Source organism: Rana temporaria, chromosome 5 (genome assembly GCF_905171775.1).
Source record: "Rana temporaria chromosome 5, aRanTem1.1, whole genome shotgun sequence".
Classification (NCBI taxonomy): domain Eukaryota; kingdom Metazoa; phylum Chordata; class Amphibia; order Anura; family Ranidae; genus Rana; species Rana temporaria.
Window position 1 is genome coordinate 275,725,527 of NC_053493.1, and position 18,108 is coordinate 275,743,634.

Here is an 18,108-nt window from a genome sequence, read left to right on the forward strand (position 1 = left end):
TCCTCCTCCCGGTAGTATAGGAGGCGGGCTCTATGAAATGTGTGACACAGCATAGTGCCTGTGAATGTTCATATTAATAGGTGCGGGCGGGAAATGATTTTACATTTACACGTTGGTCATAGACACAGTTTAGCTCGGCCAATGGCGGGAGGTGTTGTTGCTTTGTGTGGTGATTAGAGGAGATAAGCGGCGGGCTGTGCTGTGAGTACGGGTCATAGTACACATAGAGAAAGAACCACGACCTAGCCTCTCTCTCTCACATACAGGAAGAAACTTGAGCGGGCTGCCAGTGACGGTGCAGAGAAGCTCCGCTCCGGGGGATTTGGCTTCTCTCTCTATCTGCTGCCTCGTTTTTTTTTACCCTTCCTGAAGCTGAGAGAAAGAAAGGGGTGGGAGGGACAGAGCCGTAGCAAGGCTGTGTCAGTTTAGCATTGAGAGACCCGCCTAATTATTTGTTTCCATTGCAGAGTGCTTCCCCGTGCCTGTTCAGCAGAGGCAGTAGCAGCAGGCTAAGAGAGGCCCGGCCTGTGTGTGACCTGTCCTCTGTACGGCCTGTGTGTGACAGACATGAGATCGCTGCTGGCCAGGCTGGCCCCCCTCACCCCGTTCCTCCGGCGCTCCATTGTGGACATGTCCTACTCACACCACTTTGTGGATTTCCATGGCTCTGCTATCCCCACCGCCATGAAAAAGCTGCTGGTCACCCAGCTCAGCCCTGACTTCAGGAAGGCGGTCACTTTAATGCCCAGTGTGCCTGTGCCAATCCCAGGGGATGGAGATCTCCTCGTCAGGAACCGGTAAGAACCTTCCCCCCCCCTTTCTACTGGGTCACCCCTGGGATGACAGGTCACTGTCCACTATAGACAATTACCTGCCACACTGTACAGTCACATGACACGCCCCCCCATCACACATCTTCTGTAGGGGCAATCAGCTACCAACCTGCTCTCATCACTAAACTGCCATCATTGCTCCCACACATGAGATCTGACACCAAGACTTTTATAACTTTAATTAAACTGTTGTACTACAACCCCCATCAGCCATAGTAGTGTTGCAGTACTACAACCCCCATCAGCCATAGTAGTGTTGCAGTACTACAACCCCCATCAGCCATAGTAGTGTTGCAGTACTACAACCCCCATCAGCCATAGTACTGTTACAGTACTACAACCCCCATGAGCCATGTTACAATACTACAACCCCCACCAGCCATAGTAGTGTTACAGTACTACAACCCCCATCAGCCATAGTACTGTTACAGTACTACAACCCTCATGAGCCATGTTACAGTACTACAACCCCCACCAGCCATAGTAGTGTTACAGTACTACAACCCCCACCAGCCATAGTAGTGTTACAGTACTACAACCCTCAACAGCCATAGTAGTGTTACAGTACTACAGCCCTCATCAGCCATAGTAGTGTTACAGTACTACAGCCCTCATCAGCCATAGTAGTGTTACAGTACTACATCCCTCATCAGCCGTAGTACTGTTACAGTGCTACAACCCTTGTCAGCCATAGTAGTGTTACAGTACTGCAACTCTCATCAGCCATAGTGTTACAATATTACAACCCTCATCAGCCATAGTAGTGTTACACCACTCACAGAATTACTACAACCCCCATCATCCATAGCATTACTACAATCCCCAATTATCCACAGTAGTATTACAGTACTTCAACCCCCATCACCCACAGAATTAGTAAAACCCTCATCTATAGTGGTACTACAGCACTACAACCCTCATACTCCACAGGATTATGACAGCCCTCATTAGCAATAACATTACTACAATCCCCCATCATTCATAGTAGTATTACAATACTACAACCCCCATCACCCACAGAATTACTAAAACCCTGATCTATAGTGGTACTACAGCACTTTAACCCTCATAATCCACAGCATTACTACAGCCCTCACGAATAGTAGTACTACAACCCTCATCATCCCTAGTAGTATAAACAGCACTGCAACTCATCCACAATCGTACTACTGCCCTCATTATCCACAGAATTATTGCAGCTCTCGATCTCCAGAATTACTACAACCCTCATCCATAGTAGTAGTACAAACCCCATCCATAGTAGTACCACCCCCATCATTCAGAGTAGTACTAGAGCCCTCATCATACACAATATTAATCAGAGACCTCATCCACAGAAGTACTAGAGTCCTTATCGTACACAGAAGTAACACAGGCCTCATCTAAAGTAGTACTACAGCCCTCACAATCCACTGAAGCACTAGAACTCTCATCATGCCCTCTGTACTACTGGAGCTTTCATTATGCACACTAGCACTACTAAAGCCCTTTATCTACATTAGTAACACAGGCCTCATCATTCAGAGTAATACTACAACCTTCATCTACAGTAGTACTGCAGCCCCTTTCATCCACAGAACTCCCTCTGTGTGTACCAGTCTGTGATTCTGTCCCAGTGTCCCCGTACATAACAGTGTCCCCGTACATAACAGTGTCCCCGTACATTCTTGCACACACAGCCTTGGCTTCCAGCAAACTGAGGTCAGATCATCCAGCAGCTCTGAGCCTCAATCACACTCCCACAGCTACAACAACTACAAGGCAGACTCGGGTTCACTTCCACTCCAGCACATGAAACATTGTTTGGTTTAATCCTTTACAGGCCAGCTTCTTTCTTTTCCCTTCCTGTGATCCCAAAATAAAGTTGTACCAGCCGCCATCTGGCGACGGTTAATTTTATTTTACCATCAGTCTTTTCAGCACCCTGCCAGATTCCACAGACGGCATGCCCTGACACTTGTGTAGTGCGTTCTACAACCAAATGACAAGACACTTTTTTTTCCCTTACCTGGCTTTCAGGGGTAGTAGGGGAGGGGTGTGTTGCAGGTTGGCAGCACAGAAGATGCAAAGCAGCTGGGCTGATCAGGCACACCAGGGTGTCAAGTCCCTCCCTAGATCCGGAGAGTGAGATGTGCTCATCCATTAGGAGTGAGTGATTCCTCTCTGGGTGTTTGTTCAGCACGTCACTAACCTTTAGGAAGCACTGAATCAACAGGAAGGGAAATCACTCCTTGCTTCTTGTCTCTAAGTCCTGTTATCTATCCACACCAACTCTATCATCCTGATCATCGCCTCCTTTACCCCAGGGATACGCAACCTACAGGCAGGAAAGCAGAAGTATTCAGGCCACTCAGACTCATCAGTCCTCACTGTCTTATTATAGGCACTACTTTTTTTTCACGGATTGCTAATAATTATTCAGTATCCTTGTAACTGCAAGCCCTGGGTAGACTAAACGCTCTGTGGGTGTATTATGTTAATTGAATAAAAATCTGTTAACTCTTTGCTACTCGGGTCTGAACCAAACAAAAACTGACAGGCGCAGTTCTATATGTTACGTCAAGTGCTCTTTAATATGAATGCCTTAAATATAAGACGGACGCATTAAAACATTCTAACACCGGAACTTTTTTTTATTAGACGGTTAATTATATTTTCTTGTTCCCCCATGTCACAAATAAACAAAGGTCTAGAAAGGAGGATTATTATACAGTGTATTAAATTAATGGATTAGGTGTTAGCAAAATGTAAGGCCATCCACGGAAAATGTTGTGTTAAGAATTTATTTTACACGGTTATTTTTTTGCCAAGACTTTTATACATGTAATTTTTGAAACAAAATGCTAGAATTGTTATCATTCGGCCTAGTTTTTGCAAATACATTATGTTTGTCTGTCTGTCTTTTATGTATCATGCAGCCCCTCCCTATACTTTATTTGCAGCCATTTCTGTCCCTAGGAACTATTAAATACACAAGGCTTCCATATAAACAACACAAAAAAAAAAGCACGGTGGGTGTGGTCAGTTTCACTACCACCATTGCCAAATGATTTGGAAGCACCCACGAGTCTCGCCATATTTTGCTATTTTGTCAGCGGGCAGCAGTCATCCACTTGCCATGAGAGTAAATATTACAACTGGACTCGATATAACCCCAAAACTTTCTCCTAAAAAATAACACCACCTTGCCAGCCTTGAAATATAAACATGTCTTATTTTTATGTATGTTTCCTCTTCTTTTTCGGTCATGCTCATCGTAGGCATTGTAAAGCCATCTGTTTTTATGTGTTCCCCTTTCTTTTTTTTTTTTCTATCGATATTTTATTCATCGCTCTGACTTTAAAAATATAGGAACCTGATTTTCTATCAAGCTTTAGTTACTGATTTCTTTTTATTAATTTTTTCAAAAGGAAAACAAAAATATTCGAATCTTATGCAAAAATAATACTTATTCAATTAGCTGTATGGATATTTTAAAGAACTTTTACTGTATTTTTGCATTCGAACTATTGGGTGCCATGGCTGATTTTAAATATTTTTTTTCCCTTGTTTAGCTGTTTTCCTCCTTTCCTTTTTATTAAAATTTTTGTATTTATTTTTTTTAAGGCATGGCTATTGGCACTTCAATATTTTTCTGCTTAATATATAATGTATCTGATTTTTTTTTTTTTTTTTTTAATATGCTTTAAAATATTTTGGTGTTTTCCGAAAGAACGTATACTAAAGTGTTTAAATGAACTATGTTCATGTCAAGTAAACCCCCCCCCCCCCTTTTTTTTTTTTTTCTAGTCAATTTATCATGGTACCCTCCCATACAGTAAAATAATAGATATATAAATATACACACTGATGAGTACAGTTTTTATATATATATATATATATATATATATATATATATATATATATATATATATATATATATATATATATAAAAATTATGCTTTTAGACTACCCTCATCATAAAATATTTTAGGAATGAAAAGCGAAGCACCAGAATTAAATTGAAATTTGTTGCATAATTACACTTAACTAATTCTCATACATGCTTTTTTTTTTTTTGTTATGAGTTAGCAATTGTATTTAAATATGCATATATATTTTTTTATGTGCAGATTTGTGGTTCCAACCAATTTTTATTTTTTCAGCAATGCCACTTTTTTATTTTATTTTTTTGTGATCGTGTTTACAGTCGTGCAATAAGTACTTGGGAAAATGTTCTCGTTAGGCAGAAAAGTTACCAAAAACATGTAAATGTAAGTCCCTGATATTACTAGTTTCCATGTTTCTTAAATCTAATTATTGGTAGAACTTGAGTAAACAGTGCCATAGAAAATGAATAAGCGCCTCTGCGTAGGACTTATGCAGAAGTATACCAGAAAGAAATAATTTTAAATCAATCGCCTCTTTTTGTCTCTTTTTGCAAGTATTACTCCGATGGTAGAAACGTTGCTGTAATACTGCAAGAAATAATAAATAAATAAATATATACATATGCAGATTTTGATGTATTTTGCAGCAAAACTGCACAGTGTGCCTGATCTAAGGAAGTAATTTTAACTTCTACAGGATGATGAGCCAAAAGAAAGAACAAAGGGTTAATCCTACTAGGAAACACCTGAGGGCAACCAAAGGCAGATGACCTGTTATATCAGTCAACCGGTGGCTACCTGGAGTTATTCCTGTCTTCTTGCAATGAGCATCATTTTGCCTGTTTTTACACTATTCCTTTGACCCATGAAGGAGAGGAATTTATTGCACACAACTTTCATATGATGTAGACAGGTCTTGATTGTATTTTGCCCCAGTACTTTTATTTGTATGTTTTATATTTTCAGAGCTTTCTCTTTTTTTTTTTTTTTTTTTTTTTCTAGATCCGTACATATATTCGTTTGGTTAAACCTAAAGAATAAAATTTCCTTGACAGTTTTTTTTTTTTATTTTTTTTTATTTTTTTCTGTATTTTCACACAGTTGCTAAAAGTCGTCTTGTATTCCTTTGTGACGGTGCCAGAGCTGGCAAAAAAAAGTGCATGCCACCGATTTGTTTAAAGAGCCTTCTATTTGCTAATCTGCCATTCACGTAAGCACTTGTGTTGGCAAAAATAGTTTCTGGCTTAATGAATTTTAAATTTTTTATATTTAATATTTTTTTTTATATAATATAAAAACGACATAGTTATCCTTTTAAGTCACTACAAAGTGACCCGGACGGTAGAAACAATTGGTAGGGATTCCAGGCTGTGATTTATTGTTATTCCCCAGCAATTAACCCCCTTTACAGTTAGAGGTGCCTGTAGCTTGTTTGCTGACACTTCAAACGCTGTGGGGGTTAATCTGCTGTGCCCCTACCTCCTTCTTCCTCCACTTTCTCCCTCCCCACCTCCCTTTTTCAAAGATGGGAGTGCTCCCTCTGGTCATTCAGTCTTAAGATGTGGCTGCTGCCTGTGTAGTGATAGTGTGTCCAGTCAAAAGAAGCATTGCAGACGTCTAGGGGTTAATATAGTTTTGCAGCTTCCACTTGTACCCAGAAACGTAGTACAAGGACCTTATAGGAGACAGACTATTAAGTGTTAACCAATTAAACTTTAAAATTATTTTCCTTAAGCATTTCCCCCCCCCCCCCCCCCCCCCCCACCGTCTGTGCAGATGACATTGGCAGTGTGGTGTCTGCTTTCTATGAAATGTTTCCATATTCAATCTCCTATTTTAATTGTTGATGCAAAACCACAAAACAATCTGATAAACTTTTTACTTTGAAATTAACAGCCACGTTCAATAACATTCCTTGGAACGTTAAGATTGCATAATATTCGTTAATTTCTGGTATCTGTTCTATATCAAGCCCTTTTTTACTTTAATCATATCCCATTTGTCACTCATTTTCTTGTCTCATTTTTAGTAATTATGGGGGTTATTTACAAAGGGCATAACTTTCATGCCAGACTCAAAAACCTTTTGTTCATCACAGCAATCGGGTTGGGAGGGAAAAAAAATCAGAATTGATATTTATGGAAAAACGTAGTATTTTGCTGGAGTGAAACTTTTGCAATAATTGCTAACGAAATCAGAAATGGGAAAGTTTTAGTTTTATCTTCCTGTTATTCAGGTGCATTTAGTTACCCAGGCCTACTACTATGAGCAATTTATTGTCTTTGCTGTAGGGGAAAAAATATGTATTTAAAAGTGTGGCATATTGTTTCTAGTCCCAAGATATTTCACTGAAAGTTGCTTCAACTACAATACCAGTTCTCTGTTTTTTAATCTGTTTGTTTTAAATAGCTGAGTTTTCTATTTCTCTTGTGAACTTAATGCTAATACATCACTAAGCTATGGACAGCATTGCAATGCCTGGGAAAAAAAGGGTAGTCTGTATATGCTTATGACTATATAATAATCCCCATTTCAGTAATCGTCCTAATAGGCATCACAAGCCCTGCTTTACCTCTTGTCCACCAAAGAGAAGCTCAGGAACCCGGAATGTTCTTCCTACTAAATCACTGAAATCTTATATACATTTAGGGCCTGAAGAAGCATCAAGGTCTCTGTATTTAACAAAGCCTCAGGGAGGTGAGCAGAGTTCACAGATGATTTGTAGCCAGAAACACCAATAAAATAAGCTCTGGTTTCATGCATGTGTATTATCACGTCCTTTGCTTTTGTTGTCCTTACCCATATGCTGTCTGATCGTAGGGCAATTGCCTAGGGCCTCTACTTCACAGGGGCTCCCTAAATCAGGGTTTTTGCTGAGTCCACTAAAACCCTTGTGTGTAATTGGAATCTTTTGAAGAGTACAGCAAATATATTGCATTTTGATACATGTGTTGAAAGAACATCTTCGGACCTCTACCCCATTCACTAGGCATTTATTAACATCTGGCTATAACTGAACAAAAACAATCAAGGCAGAGTATACAGCTCCTCAGGTTGGAGAAGAGCTTACTCTGGTGGAGCATACAGTCATTGCATGAAAGGCATGCTCAAAGACAAACCAGCATTGGGCCCAAACAAAAAATCAAGTAGCATAAAAGCGATTGTAAAAGTAAATGTAATTTTTTTAAATAATAAACATGTTCATATTTCCCTGCTCTTCTCGGGTCCCCTGCCAGTGCTCCTCGCCCATTCTCTCTGTCCAGTGCCCCCCATGGAAAGCTGCTTCCCATGGGGGGGCACTCATGCATGCTTGCTCCCGAGCCACGCTGCTGCGTTCATTGACAGACAACTTGGCCCTGCTCCCTCATCACTGGCTTTGAGTGATGGCAGTGAGAGCCAATGGCTCCTGGTGCCCCAGCAAAGCTAGTGAGACCTGAAAGTGAGGGGAGAAAAGAGCTGCAGATGTGCACAGAGCTGAATCAAATGAGGCAAGTATTAGGAGGGTGCGGGGGGATGCTGATGCCGAAACCCTTTTTTTGCCTTAATGTAAGGAATGCATTAAGGTAAAAAAATGTTTAGACTTTAGAACCAATTTAAGAGAAAGAAAGGCTATATAATCAAAGTGGCTCAGCACTATAATCTGCGTTTTTGTTTTGAAAGCACATGAAGCTAATTTTTTCTTTTGAGCATCCAACAACATTTAGCCTTTAGGCACAAAACCGAGTTTGTACACCATGTACCGGCAGTTGTGTGCCAAAAACTTGCAGTGAATGCTTTAATGTGCATGGGACCTAAAAGTAAGCGTGTATCAAATAGGAACATTTAAAAGTGCCTACACATAGCTTATGATGCTCCTAATTTGCTGCTAGAACCCCATCAAAAACCTAGTACTTTTTGAACATGAGGATATACATGAACACTTTCCCCTTACTCCCACAGTGCCAGTCATTTGCTCTGAGTAGTGTCACATATGGGGCCAAGCTCTTTCAAATGATATACAAGGGGCATCACCAGATGGCGGACCGCGGGCCACCCCCAGACCGTGGCACTGTTCCCGCCCGGCCTGCCACGATCATTTTGGAGTCGGCGTTCCTTCTTCTCAGTTGTCGCCACCGCTGATATCCCCACACACTGCTACTGGTATATGGAGGCAAGACTGTTCTGGATGAGGGCGGCGCTGCAAAGTTAACTTTTTAAGTTAAGCAGCAGGTGATTTGTTGCTAGGAACGCCTAAGCAACCAATCACATGCTGGTTAACGGAAAAGGTTGTGCAGCTCCTTTCCTCCATTCAGAACTGTCCTGTATTCTGACATCGGCTCTAGACCTGCTGGGTCTGCCATGCTCAGCCCTGTGTAAGGTAAGATAGAGGAGAGGACTATGCCACTGCTGTGCTGGATTGGGAGGAAGTCAGGAGTGATGTAAAAGGGGGGTCAGAGGACAGGCATATAAAGGAGTGGGGTTATATGAAGAGGGGGCTGAGGACAGAATTGTGGGGGATGGTACTGTATGAAAGAGGACTGAAATGTAAAAGGAATACAGGGGTGATATGAAGAAAGAGGGGGGGGGGGGGTGATATAAAGGGGGTTGCCTTACATGGAGAAACTCAGAAAAAAAGAAGTCCCTGACCCTATTTTAAATTGCCCCATTCTGAGCCGCATGGTGTTGCAGCAACATGCAGTTTGGCATTCGCGAAAACACGCTGCGCTTGCCGATGCGTGGAGGTGCTATTTTTAATCAAAGAGTAGTAGTGTAGGACTTTTTGGGTATGGGCAGTGGGAGAGTATGGGAAAGGTACAAATAGGCATTTTATGGTGCTTGAAGTTACTTTATTCGTTTAGAGGAAACAACAAAAAAATAAAATAAAGCTGCAAACCTACTTCTTTCCTTTTGGCTGTTATTATAGTGTTGTGTATTTATATTTATTTTCCTCATAGCCGCTTTATACTCATCTCAGGTGTGATTGTTTGACCATTAATGGGTCATTCTGCCTAAAAATATCTTCATTTATTTGATTACTAGGATTGTCCAGTGGTAAGATCTAGGTCTGGCAGGACAGCTACAGAACAGTCACATGTTCCCTGCTGAATTTCATATTCTAGATAATGTTAAAGGAGGATTGTAAACAATCATATTGCAGCAGGAGTGGGCCTGTCAATATGGCAGACAAAAGAATGTTAAAGGGGTTGTAAAGGAAAAAAAATGTTTTCCCTAAATAGCTTTGTTTACCTTAGTGCAGTCCTCCTTCACTTACCTCATCCTTCAATTTTGCTTTTAAATGTCCTTATTTCTTCTGAGAAAGGCTCACTTCCTGTTCTTCTGTCTGTAACTCACCACCGTAATGCCAGGCTTTCTTCCTGGTGTGGAGAAAGCCTCTTGAGGGGGCGAGCAGGAGTGTCAGGACGCCCACTAACACATAGCTCCTTTCTCTATCTGCAAAGTAGAGAGTGTCCTGACTTGCCTGCTCGCCCCCTCCTCCCTCAAGAGGCTTTCTCCACACCAGGAAGAAAGCCTCTCATTACGGTGGTGAGTTACAGACAGAAGAACAGGAAGTGAGGATTTCTCAGAAGAAATAAGGATATTTAAAACCAAAATGGAAGGATGAAGTAAGTGAAGGAGGACTGCACTAAGGTAAACAAAGCTATTTAGGGAAAACATTTTTTTTCCTTTACAACCCCTTTAATTCCACCCTTCTAGCTTTACTGTATTCACTCTAGTCTAATGCCGCGTACACACGATCGGACATTCCGACAACAAAACCGTGGATTTTTTTCCCCACGGAATGTTGGCTTAAACTTGTGTTGCATACACTCGGTCACACAAATGTCGGAAATTCCGAACGTCAAGAACGCGGTTACGTACAGCACAAAAATAAAGTGCAATAAATCTGAGAATGCGTCAAATTCCGAGCATGCATAGGATTTTTGTGCGTCGGAATTGCATACAAACAATCGGAATTAACAACAAGAACTTTTGTTGTCGGAAAAAATGAGAACCGTCTCTCAACCATTTGTTGTCATAAATTCTGACAGCAAATGTCCGATGGAGCCTACACACGGTCGGAATATCTGACCAAAAGCTCACATCGAACATTTGTTGTCGGAAATTCCGATTGTGTGTACGCAGCATTGCACGTAAAATATTTAGGGGCTTTTTAAAATATTAGCCAAATATAGTGAATATCTACCAAATGTTAAGACATGTTAATATGAACTAGAGGTCGACCGATATATCGGTCGGCCGATATATCGGCCGATATTTCGCGTTTTTAAAGATATCGGCATCGGCCGATTATTGGGTAAATTTAGGCCGATTGTCTAGGATCTGTGCTGGGTGGAATTCTTCCGCCTGCCTGCCCGCCCGCTCGTCGCCCGCTCGCTGCTATCTGCTGACTTTATATTTTTTTCCGTTTAGGAAGTCTGCAGCCAACCAGCGGGCCGGTAACAGCCAATCGGCGGCCGCCGCTGCAGACTTCCTCCACTGTAAAAAAAAATGTCCTATGACGTGCTGCGCGCCCTGCCTCTGCCTACAAATTCCAGAATGCAGCACGGGCCGGTAACAACCAATCGGCGGCCGCCGCTGCCGTCATTCTCCACTCTGGAAAAAAACGTCCCCTGACGTGCTGCGCGCCCTGCCTCTGCCTACAAATTCCAGAATGCAGCACGGGCCGGTAACTGTCAGCCCGCGCTGCATTCTGGGGCTTGTAGGCAGAGCGTGCAGCACGTCAGGGGACATTTTTTCCAGAGTGGAGAATGACGGCAGCGGCGGCCGCCGATTGGTTGTTACCGGCCCGCTCTGCATTCTGGTGATTGTAGGCAGCACAACAGGGACAAATGGAGCTTTGTGGATAGAGTGCTAATATCGCCCTTCCTTCTGTTTTAGCACTGCTCAGCGCTCAGGAGTAGGCAATACAGAAATTTGGCCACAAGAAATGAGACAATGATCAGCAGCTGCAAAAAAAAAAATGTAAACATCAAAACAAAGTAGCAACTATTGAAAGTCCCAAAGTCCAATATAATACTGCAGCAGCGCTATTTCCAAACAAACGTTTGAAAAACAAAACAAACTTCTATATAATCAATATAGAAGTTTGTTTTGTTTTTCAAACGTTTGTTTGGAAATGGCGCTGCTGCAGTATTATATTGGACTTTGGCACTTTCAATAGTTGCTACTTTGTTTTACTGTCTGTTTTGACGAAAGGAGCTTTCTTGTGCTAGGCTAGAAGATGCAACAAAGCCTGGAGCGCTCCGCTGGTGGGCATTGATGAGGTGGCAGGGAATGACATTGGGCTGTACTGGTGGGCACTGATGTGGTGATGCACTGGTGGGCACTGATGTGAGGCACTGATGTGGTGATGCACTGGTGGGCACTGATGTGGTGATGCACTGGTGGGCACTGATGTGGTAATGCACTGGTGGTCACTGATGTGGTGGGCACTGGTGATATGCGCTGGTGGGCAATGATGGGATGCACTGGTGGGCATTGATGAGGTGGCACTGATGGGCTGTACTGGTGGGCACTATCGTGGAACTTCTGGACACTGATAGGCTCCACTGGTGGGTACTGATGAGGTTGCACTGGTGGGCACTAATGGATACTGATAGGCTGCACTGATGGACTGCACCAGTGGTCACTGACAGGCTGCACCCCACCTCTCCACCCTAAACAATTATCTCCTCTCCACCCTAGGTTTTTTGAGATGAAGGAAAAAAAAAGAAAATCGGCCTAAAATATCGGCCACACATATCGGCCATCGGCCACCCCGATTTCCAAATATCGGCATCGGCCAGAGAAAAACACATATCGGTCGACCTCTAATATGAACATCCCTTTTTTGTAATTTACCCATAGCTATCTAAAGCAAAAAGTGTTCAGCGGTCTGGAATCCTTTTAAAAATGATCTTTGTGATTTTTTTATATTTATGCATGCTGCCATTTTGACATTTTCCCAAGCACTTATACATACTGGGTTATTGAGGAGTGCCTCTGCACTTAGGAGAAACGGCCAAATATATCAAAACAGTATATACACGTGATGATCTCTTCTATCCTACCTAAACATCATGCTATTTTGCATACACATTTGAAACCTTATTAATCATTTTTATTATGAAAGTTCTTAATAGAGGATAGTTTTTGAATGATCAACTGTTTGGATTAACAGCACGCAGTCCTTGACTGCCATTAGGCTTGCCAGAACAGCCAGTTTTAAGGAGAGAGACCAGAAGCTTCTTAGAATGCTAGGGAGTGAATGTTCTCTTGCTTGGTCATGGAAGCATTAGAAGGGCAGTGGCACGGGTGTGTGCCAACACTTTAAAGTGACAGCCTTTCCACCAGCAGGATTTTGCCACAGACACAGGAGATTGGTACTAATCACACTTTCTATTTTACAACCTTCCAAAAGTGTTGGTTCTAGGAATGTAGGAAGAGTGCCATAATTGATTGGGATAAATAGGGTTACCAAGCCCCAGACAGACTGCAGTTGGTGATAATTTGTGCCCCTGCTATAAAAGCCAATGGCATCTTCACTTCTCAAGACAGAACACATTTGATTAAAAAGACAAGTTGTACTGTTCCTAAACTCTCAATTGTGCTCTGAAGTGCACGTATGTAATGTTCACTCACGTGGTTTACATTGTTTTTGTAGTGATATCACCTTTTCCCATTACCAGTTGCTCAGTAATAGTAAGTTCCTTCAAACTATGAGCTGACAAAAAATACCTGTTATAATGCCATTTTATACAGTGCATTGTAGCACAACTTAAAACCATACAGTGGACACTATTATACCTGTTTTAAAACACTTTACACATGGGTTTTGAAATGTAACTGTCAAAATATATTAGTCCTGTCTGATTCAGCTATCCTACTACCCATACACACCAAGAAACCTATATTGACCCAAAAGTTGCCTTTTTTTTTTAACTGTTAATGCAAAATATTGTCCTGAGACTATAGCAGTAAGCCTTTCCTCAAGCTTGGCTGTACACTAGATCTAGGAGAATTAAGCATCTGTTCAGCTTCTCTGTATATGACAGGACAAGTATGAGGGGAACCTGCTATCAGAGGCTTCTCAATCACATAATATAACAAGATGACAGACCCCTTAAATCTCGCCAGTAGTTACGTTTTTTCCCCTTCATTCCTGTGTTTTCCTGGTTAATACTAAGACTGCTTTCACATTGCAGCGTGGAGGTTTGGCCACAGCGCGGGTACAGCGCAATGTACCTGCTGTTTCCTATAGATTTCTATTATTATGTCCTGCGTTTTTGGTGCATCTTTTGAAAGCGTAACAAAAGTCCTGCATGCCTCATCTTTGGTGCGCTTTCAGAAAACATACCAAAAACGTAGGACATAGTAAATGTCGGGAAAACTGTGGGTAACTTGAATACACTGTGCTGCACCCACACTGCGGCCAAACGCAGCGAGGCAGTCTGAAAGTGACCTAAGATTGTGGGATTTTGGCATAAGATCAACCAGTATCTTGTTTATATAATACAAATTTGTAACATTTTATAGACAATTGATGGCTTCTCTTTAATGTTTCTCTCTCGCTCTTCACTGTTTTTTCTAGATACGTTGGCATCAATGCATCAGACATCAACTTTTCATCTGGAAGATATGATGCCTCTGTGAAGCCTCCATTCGATATTGGTTTTGAAGGCATTGGAGACGTTGTAGCCTTGGGACTGAGTGCTAGTAAATACTTTGCAGTAGGCCAGCCGGTTGCTTATGTCCAAAATGGCTCTTTCGCCGAGTATACAGTTGTGCCAGCTAAAACAGCTATTCCAGTTCCTTCAGTAACACCTGAATTCCTAACTTTTCTCATCAGTGGCACAACAGCTTACATCAGTCTTAAAGAGTTTGGGAATCTGAGCAAAGGAAAGAGAGTTTTGGTGACGGCTGCAGCCGGTGGAACAGGACAATTTGCTGTGCAGCTTGCAAAAATTGCAAACTGCTATGTTATTGGGACATGCTCTTCTGAAGAAAAAGCAGGATTCTTAAAATCTATTGGCTGTGATCTCCCGATCAACTATAAGGCAGAAAATGTTGCTTCTGTCATAAAGGAAAAATTTCCAGAGGGAGTAGATGTTGTGTACGAGTCTGTTGGTGGAGAAATGTTTGATTTGTCTGTAAAATGTTTGGCCACCAAAGGTGACCTTATAATAATTGGCTTTATCTCAGGGTATAAAACCCCTCTAGGTATTTTGCCTGTTAAAGAAACAGCCCTACCTGCAGTATTGCTAAGAAAATCTGCTAGCATCCATGGCTTTTTCTTGACCCATTATCTGTCGGAGTACAAGGAAGCCATTATGTCTTTGGTAAAATTGCACCAAAGTGGGAAGCTAGTTTGTGAAGTGGACAATGGAGAACTATCTCCAGAAGGCAAGTTTACTGGCTTGGAGTCTGTTTTCCGTGCTGTAGATTATCTGTACACAGGGAAAAACATTGGGAAAATTGTAGTTGAATTACCTCACCTTGTCAACAGCAAGCTGTAAAAACAGAACAATGATATAAATCACAAAAGTTAACGGTACTTTCTGCCTGGAAACTCTAAAACATGTTATAGCTATTGGAGAGCATATTAAAACAGTGCAAAGGTGTTGGTAAAACGTTTTCATTGCACAAAATAAAAAAGGCACTTATTTAGGCACTTCATTGTTTCAAAATTAACCTTATCAATGCCATAAACACAAAAAGTTTCCAGTAAAGAGCTTTCATTCTATTGATCTGCATAATATAATGTTCATTCATGTTTAATTGTCGAATAAAGAATGTATTTTTTTATTGAAGATCTAGTTCTATTTTGAGATGTCCGAATAGCAATTTATTTTGTTAATTATTTTCATATAACATACAGTACTAATAATTTAATAATTAAAATCAGATGTTTTTGCATTTTGATATAATTTTGAAGTATGTACAAAAAATTAACTATTTAAGAGAAAACGTGCATTCTTGATAATGTTTGTAAAATATATACATTAGATGAAGCTTAGTGGTTCAGATTTGCTACAGTCTTCTGAAAAATGTTCAGACTGCTATCTGTGTTCTTTTCCATGTTCCTGATTTTCTATCTACTCCTGTACTCAGTTTCATGGTCCAAGAAACCTTTAAAAAACACAAACAAACCTTTGTGTTTGTACATTTTATAGTTTTTTTTCCCCCTTTTGGCAGTGAACGTTGCCACCGAATAAAGGTCTTGCCAAGAGTTTAGAGATCCCTGCAATAAAAGCAAAATTGGCTGTTCCAAATAAACTTGTGAGATTTTTAAATTTCACATAACATTCTGTGTCCTTTTTGCATCAGAAATCATTTGATTGCCATTTACTACGTAGTAGGTATACCTTTTTATCTGATGGAATGCTTGAATATTATGTTTTATGCTCTTCCCCTTCCTTTTTTTTTTTTTTTATCCCACAACAATTTTTTTTAATTTAAAAGCTGCTAATATTATGTTAACTTTCTGACCCTGGGATGTATTTACTATAGTTACCAAAGAAATGGAATCTGAGAATTTCATAACTACATTTGATCTCATCTACGACATTTGCTTACAGCGGTAGGCTACGCTATATTCTCGGGTATAATTTTAGAATTTTGTTTGCCCTTTGTGGCAGTAAATGGTTGCAGCTTTCTCTTCTCTTTTTTTTATTGTTTTTCCTTTGAATCACGATCACATGTCTAAATTTGCCTATTTTCCCTGCTGAACAAGCCAAGACCCAGATATTCTTCACATTTAATTGTCCTGCTGGAATGTCGTAATGCCTTTTCAAATTAAGGTAGATCCCCACCAGGATATTTTTTTTAAAGAAAGCCTGGCCAAGTATAACAGCCATGTCATGTACACATATTATAATTACAGTTTCAGAAGAAAGAGGGAGTCTTATTTTTTTTATTCTTCATAATGACATTTAACGAGTGCATTCTTGATCGCTTTTTTTCTTTTTTCTTTTTCTCTCTTTTCTACATAAAGGAGCAAAACTGTTCTTCCATGGAGTATCTGTATTATAAGATTTACTCATTTTCAAGGCTTCTGATGTAGGAGCTAGCATGCATACACAACAATACAATTTATATGGTAAATGGAACCAAATAATGACTTTACTGAATGTTATGGCTCGGCTGAAGGAAAATGTCACACTAAATAGCTGCCAAATTATGGATCATGCCAATGTGTCACAAGTGCACTAAAGACAAATGGCACCTGAGATTATTGCCACTGTGACACTCTTGAATTATAAAACTAAGGACTGTCCTCTGGTTAAGAATTGTATCCCCCTATTATAGTAAAGAGTGTTTTGCAGAATACGTGAAAGAACACTTTACAGAATTGGCATTCAGCTTTAGTTTTAGTTTTGTGTGTGTTTGTAAAGATTATAATGTACTGTTTTCTTGTCCTACATTATTTGAATTGCACTTTCAGAAAGTGGTCTATTTAGTAATCAATGTTGATGTGAATTAAGTTTAAAAAACATGATCATGCTAGGTTTGTCCCTGAGATGCGAGATACCAATATATGAGCTTTAGATGATCTAACTTTTATGACACTTGTATGTGGTGTACCTACACTGGACCTAGTGGTGGTAAATAATGCAACAGTATATTTCAACACTATAAGTGCCATTCCAGCCGTGTTATAGAATATCTTTTCACAGCAATGTACTGTAAGTACTCTTGTAAACAGGCTTATGTTGCATGGTTAATAGATGTTGCCACAGATGCTGGCATAAGCCTATAAACATGTACATAAAGCGCACATATACCTCTAAAGAAGTGTACCAGGAAAATTGGTTAAGCAATCTCATGTATTTTCGTATGTCTTGGTGCCAAAAGCTCAACACCAAAATTAATGGAACAAAGAACATATGTAAAATCCACTACGCTGTGTTGCAAATACATGAATCCCTCCTCCTGTCTAAACCCTTACCAGTTAACCACTAAAGCCTGGTACACACTACTAGGTTTTTTTTTTTTCGTTTAACACAGCAGGGCTGAACAAAAAAAACTCACAGCTCAGGAGATTGCTGTAAGTACAGCGATCTCCTCTGCTGTGTTCTGACAAGGGATGACCCCCACCCCCACCAATGCACTCCGGTCAGAGCTTTAATCCATTGGCTAAGAGAGCTGATCAATAGCCGATTTTTTAGAGACCTATATAATGTAGAGCTTGCTTTTGGCAGTATTTAACCACTTACACTTTACACACAAAAAATGCGTATTTTCATGAATTCTGATTATACATTGCATTGGGAAAATTAATTCAAAAACATACCATGGTAGAAAAGTGGTTAAACTAAACTCCAAAATAATTCAGCAACTCCAGCACTTAACCAGTTAAACAGGGCAGACCGCCGTTCTGTCAGTAGGGAAGTAATTGATCCTGTGTTTCTGCTAAGCAGGAACAT

General features: G+C 40.6%; 2 protein-coding genes across 3 annotated transcripts in view; one reads left to right on the forward strand and one right to left on the reverse strand.

Annotated features, from left to right (window-relative positions):
* The window catches only part of TSHZ1 (teashirt zinc finger homeobox 1), a 137,997-nt gene extending 134,833 nt beyond the window's left edge, over window positions 1–3,164 (reverse strand). The window contains exon 1 of one of the 2 annotated variants that reach the window (XM_040353880.1): window positions 2,842–3,164. The gene's annotated coding sequence lies outside the window, so the exon portion shown is untranslated. Of the gene's footprint in view, window positions 1–2,738; window positions 2,793–2,841 lie in introns of those variants that run through there. The other variant, XM_040353882.1, reaches the window with a different exon arrangement.
* Window positions 121–15,492, forward strand: ZADH2 (zinc binding alcohol dehydrogenase domain containing 2). Its single transcript, XM_040353883.1, has 3 exons — window positions 121–201; window positions 468–797; window positions 14,274–15,492. The coding sequence occupies exons 2-3, from the start codon at window positions 568–570 to the stop codon at window positions 15,196–15,198; spliced, it is 1,155 nt and encodes a 384-aa protein (XP_040209817.1). The 5' UTR covers window positions 121–201; window positions 468–567; the 3' UTR covers window positions 15,199–15,492.
* The last annotated feature ends 2,616 nt before the right edge of the window (window positions 15,493–18,108 follow it).

Coding starts and splice junctions, on each gene's coding strand:
- ZADH2 (XM_040353883.1), top strand. CDS start 568: ATGAGATCGCTGCTGGCCAGGCTGGCCCCCCTCACCCCGTTCCTCCGG. Junction 798..14,273: donor GATCTCCTCGTCAGGAACCG/GTAAGAACCTTC, acceptor TGTTTTTTCTAG/ATACGTTGGCATCAATGCAT.